General features: G+C 39.8%; 1 protein-coding gene across 1 annotated transcript; it reads left to right on the plus strand.

Moving 5' to 3' along the window:
• The first annotated feature begins 3,641 nt into the window (after positions 1–3,641).
• LOC118242861 (mitochondrial tRNA methylthiotransferase CDK5RAP1-like) lies at positions 3,642–5,715 on the plus strand. Its single transcript, XM_035535786.1, has 6 exons — positions 3,642–3,720; positions 3,798–3,902; positions 4,014–4,117; positions 4,222–4,256; positions 4,409–4,509; positions 4,647–5,715. Exons 1-6 carry the CDS (start codon positions 3,642–3,644, stop codon positions 4,853–4,855), a joined length of 633 nt encoding a protein of 210 aa, XP_035391679.1. The 3' UTR covers positions 4,856–5,715.
• The last annotated feature ends 285 nt before the right edge of the window (positions 5,716–6,000 follow it).

Raw genomic sequence — 6,000 nt, forward strand, 5'->3', positions numbered from 1 at the left:
AATACCCATTTCCTCATCAAAGAAAATGTAATAAGGTTAACATTTCTATATATTCGTAAAATGTGTTCATTCAGAGTAAAACTTTAATCAGTTAATTAAAAACATTAATTGTTTCACAATCTTTGTATCAGCACATTTAAGCAAAGTAAATTTAAAAAAAATGAAGATTTTCTCCACCTGAAACACTATCGTAATGTTCTGAGCACATCGTAGCAGTAACACGAATGCAACTTTATTAGAAAACACGCTTATCCCACAAACAGAAGCCAAAAACAGCCCAGGGTCAAAAACCGAGCAAAGAGCGTTATCCAAAACACAGACGCTCCAAAATGAAACCTACCTACCGAGAGCGCTTATACACAGAAAGACTAACGAGGACTAACGCGCTGCAGGTGATTACAGTAACAGGAGGCGGTACTAAGCAGAGGGCGGAGCCGATAGGGACCAAATCAAGGAAGTAAACAAACATGGTGGCGTCGCCGTGGGAACCGCGACGCCAACTACGTCAGAAGCACGATGTCATAGAACACTGATAGCGTCTAAATTCTAAAGTCATTTCCAAACATTCATTCGGAACACAGTCACAGCAAGGTGAACGTAGCGACAGTGTTACTAGTTTATGTTTTCAAACAAAACCACGAAACAATTCTGGACTTTAAAAAATGTTCCCGGTCATTAAGCTGCATCGGGTCGACTGCAAAGGTATGTACATACAAAATATTTTACTTTACTGTATTTTTAGAACAAAACCCCAAGTTGGAAGAAAACATTTAACATGAAGGAAGCATGTTTGTGCTTGTGCCACCTTTGTCAGATTTGCCAAAATGACACATGCCGCTTGCAAAAAACAGACCCACATGACCCATTTCATTGCAAAACCTGGCAACAGTGGAGACCTGATGAATTTTTTTCTTTCCTCAGTGTGCGGATCCAATCTGCATGATTGTGTTCAGTGTGGTGTCCCTCTGACCCTTACTGAGAAAGCACCAAGTGAAACCACTGGGCCTCAGCCCCCCCGTCAACAATGAGGTAGAGGATGCAGGTCAGGTACCTCTCCCACCTCTCCCAGAAAGCCCCCAGCATCAGGGTGAACAGGCTGAAGAGTCAGAGGATGAAAGCGATTATGATGATGATGAAGCTGATAATGATGATGACTGGACTCTTCAGCAGCAGAGCAATTTCTCATTTCAGCTTCCAGCAGCTTCCACTGAGGGGAACACACAGTTTGTCAGACATCCGGCTCTGGACGGCGTGAGCAAAATCATAGACGATGTCCACGAATATCTACGAAACAGAATTCCAAGAGAGTCCTTTGGCTACATGGCCCCAGGATATGGCAGGGACCACCCTCTGCTGGGCAGGAATGCTTGGAAGGCTGATGCATGGGGTGCCAGCTTTGGGGCGGCAGGGAATAGTTCCACACTTGGATGGTATCCGGCTTACAATACGCTGCAGCAGGGTGTATTGTACAATACACCAGCTACTTATGCCTCCAGTGCACCTAAAGCTGATTTCTTGGTGATGGCACAGAATTACCAACCTCAGTACAGCTCCTGGTCTGGAAACACTGTCAGATTTCCTAGTGAGGTCAGAGCTCACAGTTCCAATGCTGCTCCTGCCGTGGGCCAGAGCTGCAGGAGCCAGACGGAGCAAAGGAGCTCCAGGAAGAGGAGGAGAGAGACAAACTCCCCGAGCTCCTCTCACTGCTCCGAGACAGAGAGCGTCCCCAGGAAGATGAGAAGATGAGAGCATGAATGAGAATGAAAAGTCACGTCGATCAAGCAATAATAATAAAAACTTATGCTTGAAGTTTTGTAGAAGTAATAAAGATAAAATAAAATGCAATTATTTCATGTTTAACATAGCCTGTGTTCAATTGTTTTTTTGAGGGTCCAGCTCATATTTTATGATACAAATATAACATCTTTAAGAAATTTCTGTAATCACAAACAATACAGTCCAAAGTCTTAGATGATTACCAAGAACTTCAAGTTTATTCCATGATTTATGCAAAGCTAATATAAATTCAAATTCAAAATTCAAATTCAAAATGTATTTATTCAGTGCCATTTACAACAGATGTTGTGAAAAAGCAGCTTTACAAATGTCCAAGCCAAGAGCGACAGTGGCAAGGCAAAGCTCCCTAGAGCATGAGGAAGAAACCTTGAGAAGAACCAAGACTCAAGGCGGGGGGGAGTGGGGGGGCATCCTCCTCTGGCTGACAACGGTCACCACAATGATAACAGTTTAAAGAGAAAAATAAATTAAAAATGAAATAAGCAAATGTACAAGTTTACTTAGCTGATACGTACTATTCTGGAAAATATTATTTAACTCATTTTTGATTTTCTTGAGAATTCTTTATAATATATTGCAATATATCTGAATATCTTGAAAACATAATATTTTTAAAATTTTTAAAACTGTTGATACAGCACATATTTAATTCAAACTATAGTCTATGTAGAGTTCCAACACACACTGTCAGCTGTTAGCATCTCTTAAAGAATAATACTTGATATTGACTCAGTGTGGTAATAATTCTTTGGCTCCCTGTAGCTGCACGCATCAGATTCAAAACCTTGATGTTTGCCTACAAAGCCAAAAATGAACCAGCCCCTTCATACATGAGGTCAATGGTCAAAGCCCGATCCGTACCTGGAGTACTTCGAACCTCAAGTCTGGCTCGGCTTGAAATACCTTGCTTCAGATCTCATGGATGACAAGCATCGAGACTATTTTCTGTCCTGGCTCCAAGATGGTGGAATGAACTCCCACTTGCTGTCCGGACAGCAGAGTCCCTTGCGGTCTTCAAGCGCAGACTGAAGACCCATCTATTTGCAGAATATTTAAAGAACAACTGACACTGCTGCCATATTGACTGACTAAATTAGTAATTATTGTAGGGTCTTGTTTATGTTGTTTAACAAACTCTAGGACTTATTGTTTATAGCACTTTTCACTGTTTAAATGAGTATGTTGTACTGACCCTTAGGTAACAGAACGAAGTGTGAAGTCCACTTATAAAATAAATTACGCATTCGTCATTAGATCAGAGTATGTGATGGACAGAAAGCCATGTGTGAAAACGAACAATCATCTCACAAAACACTACTTATGACTAACAAGTAAACACTTGCAAAATAAAAGTAGCCGTTTATGTTAAATATAAGATTTCACAAAACTATTAATTAAAAAACTATTAATTACAAAACTATTAATTACAAAAATATGAATTAAAAAACGTAAATCGATATTTTTGCGATTGATCTCCCTCCCAAGTTACACCGTTTACTTGTCTTAGAACTGAAACACGAGTATCACTGTTACGTTTTAATGAAACCGTTATTTTGAAAACTACAAAACTGCATGTCAATGTTAACCGTGTGGGGTCATACGTGAGTGTATGTTACAGCTGAATTATTAGGTTACCTAACTAAGCTACAGATATTTTTATATTTATTGGCTGCTTGTACAGATTTGTTAGCTCGCTGATAATATACTTTTGTATATAAAATTGTTCTGCGCAAACCACAGCACCATTGCTAAGTTAGCACTTAGCCTTAGCTAACGTTACTTTTAAAGTTAAATTGAGTTTCTTGTCTTGTTCATGGCTTTGTAGCTGAATCTCCCGTTTAGACATGATGTCTGCCCGCAGGCTTAGACTTCTAGTGTTTTCTGTTCAAAAGTGTTTATCTCGACTCGCCGACAAATGCAGAGGTTATTGCTCAGTGTCTCTATCTAGCACTCCTACTAATGAGACTGATGAGACGAGAGTGAGCACATTTAAGACCAAGCTGTCGTCATTAAGAGTTCTTCAGGCAAAAGTTCAACTGAGACGCAACAGGAACATGAGGAATCGTATCTTCCTGAAGAAAGTGGTCTGGCGCAGCTACGGAAAGGTATGTAACTGCATTTGTTGCCATGATAGTTCAGGCTTTAGGATTTTAATTCCCATGTGTCAGTATGCCGGTAGTCGTTGCCAATTTTATTTTGGTGTTTACATCTTGCAGTGTATTTCGAAACATACGGCTGTCAGATGAACGTCAACGACACTGAAATTGCGTGGTCCATTCTTCAGAAGGGTGGATATGTTCGGACCCACGAACTATCAGAGGTAAGTGTCAATGCCTTGACCTTTGACCCTTGATAAACACAGCGCTTCCTTTATTTGAAAGCTTTCATTCTCATCTTTCCTAATTTTTTTTTTTTTTTATACAGGCAGATGTGGTGCTTCTTGTCACATGCTCCATAAGGTAGGAAAAGCCTATTTCTGTTTGTATTTTACACAGTGAATCTATACGTTGCCAATCTTGTGCAACTTGACAGCAGTCCTTGACTTCAGTGACATTTTTTGCTTGGATGTAATGCTATTTTCTGTTGGAAAAAATAAAAATCATTGTGACAGGGAAAAGGCAGAGCAGACCATCTGGAACAGACTCAAACATCCAGCAGTTCTGAAAAAGAAGTGTCTAAAGAGCAGCACTCCATTAAAGATAGGAGTCCTGGGTAACTTCTCACTTCACCATAGTTCTTCATTCACGTTCAAATGTATCTCTCAGTCTGAAATGTTCGTGTGTGCGCATGTATGTTTGTGTGTGGGTTCACGCGCCCGTATACGCATATGTGTGCTTGCTCTCTTGTAGGTTGCATGGCAGAGAGACTGAAGACTGAGTTGCTGGAGAAGGAGAGGGTGGTGGATGTTGTAGCAGGGCCAGATGCCTACAGAGATCTTCTCCGACTCCTTGCACTGGCCCATGGGGGTCAGAGGACCAGCAATGTCCTGCTCTCCCTGGAAGAGGCATATGCTGATGTCATGCCCATTCACCATTCAGGACACAGTGCCTTTGTGTGAGTGCCATAATAATATCTGGCTGATTTATAAGGGAGGAGTTCCTACTAAACACTAACTCTTAAATTAACTTTGCACTGTGTGATTTTGTAAAGATGGTAAAGAGTAAAATAACAGTCTCACATGTACAGTTCAATTTTTAAGTTAACATGTATAGACAGTTTTTGGTGTTTTCATATTCAACTCTAATACACTGAATTTAATCTGAACAGCAACTGTTAGATTAAAATACAGAAAAGTCAGCTATAATTTAAAGGCATTTGCTACCATATTGGATGAAACATGGGACTTGCATCCACAATAAAGCCAAAAACAGCAAATGCTCATAGTTCAGTTGTTTATTATTATCATTTTACTGAACACTTGTCAATCTGCATTTTTTGGTTATTTATACATGACTGACCCTCCTACACTTATGAAGGGATATAAAACTTCAAACACCGTGGTGGCTCATCTTCAGCTCCTTCATGCTTTTAGATGTAGCACTTCAAGGAAAGGCCAAACTTTTATCTGTATTTTCATGAGGCGAACTGTGATCTAATTATAATAGGCTTTGAAGCTCTTTGTAACAGCTGCAGAGTGGTGCAAGACTGTATTTGAAAGCATAAAGATGAATAATGTTTCTGCGGTATCTTAAGATCAGAGACCTTTTTGAGTTTGTAGGTGCAGAACAGAGACACTGATGAAGGGGCTTTCAAGGCTTCTGTAGAAGTCTAAGGCAGATTACTCTGACCTGTTCCCGTGAGAAATAACTTCATTAGTGCTGGAAAAGATCTCTGTTTTTAAAAGACTTGAAAGCCTCTTCGAGAGTTCTATGGCTAAGCAAGGTTCGTTACCTTACAACAAGGGCAGGGTGATATTGAACTGCAACATCATCTTGCAGGTGCTTGGTGGTGTGAGTTGGGATCATCTTTGTTTAAATAAAAGGAAAATCTTCTAATGGGATATAATGGTGTCAAGCTTCAATTTGTATAATGATGGATCTCAGTTTGCACATATTGAATAATGTATGTTTGAACATAGCGGTGGAGATTTCAAACGCTACTATGTAAAAAAAGTTTACTTAATATATCTGAAAACTGTATATAAATGTGTGTTCTTTGTGTGATTGTTAGACAATGCCTCGTTTGTAACATTGAGCTCAGTAT

The sequence above is a fragment of the Electrophorus electricus genome, chromosome 17 (genome assembly GCF_013358815.1).
Source record: "Electrophorus electricus isolate fEleEle1 chromosome 17, fEleEle1.pri, whole genome shotgun sequence".
NCBI lineage: Eukaryota > Metazoa > Chordata > Actinopteri > Gymnotiformes > Gymnotidae > Electrophorus > Electrophorus electricus.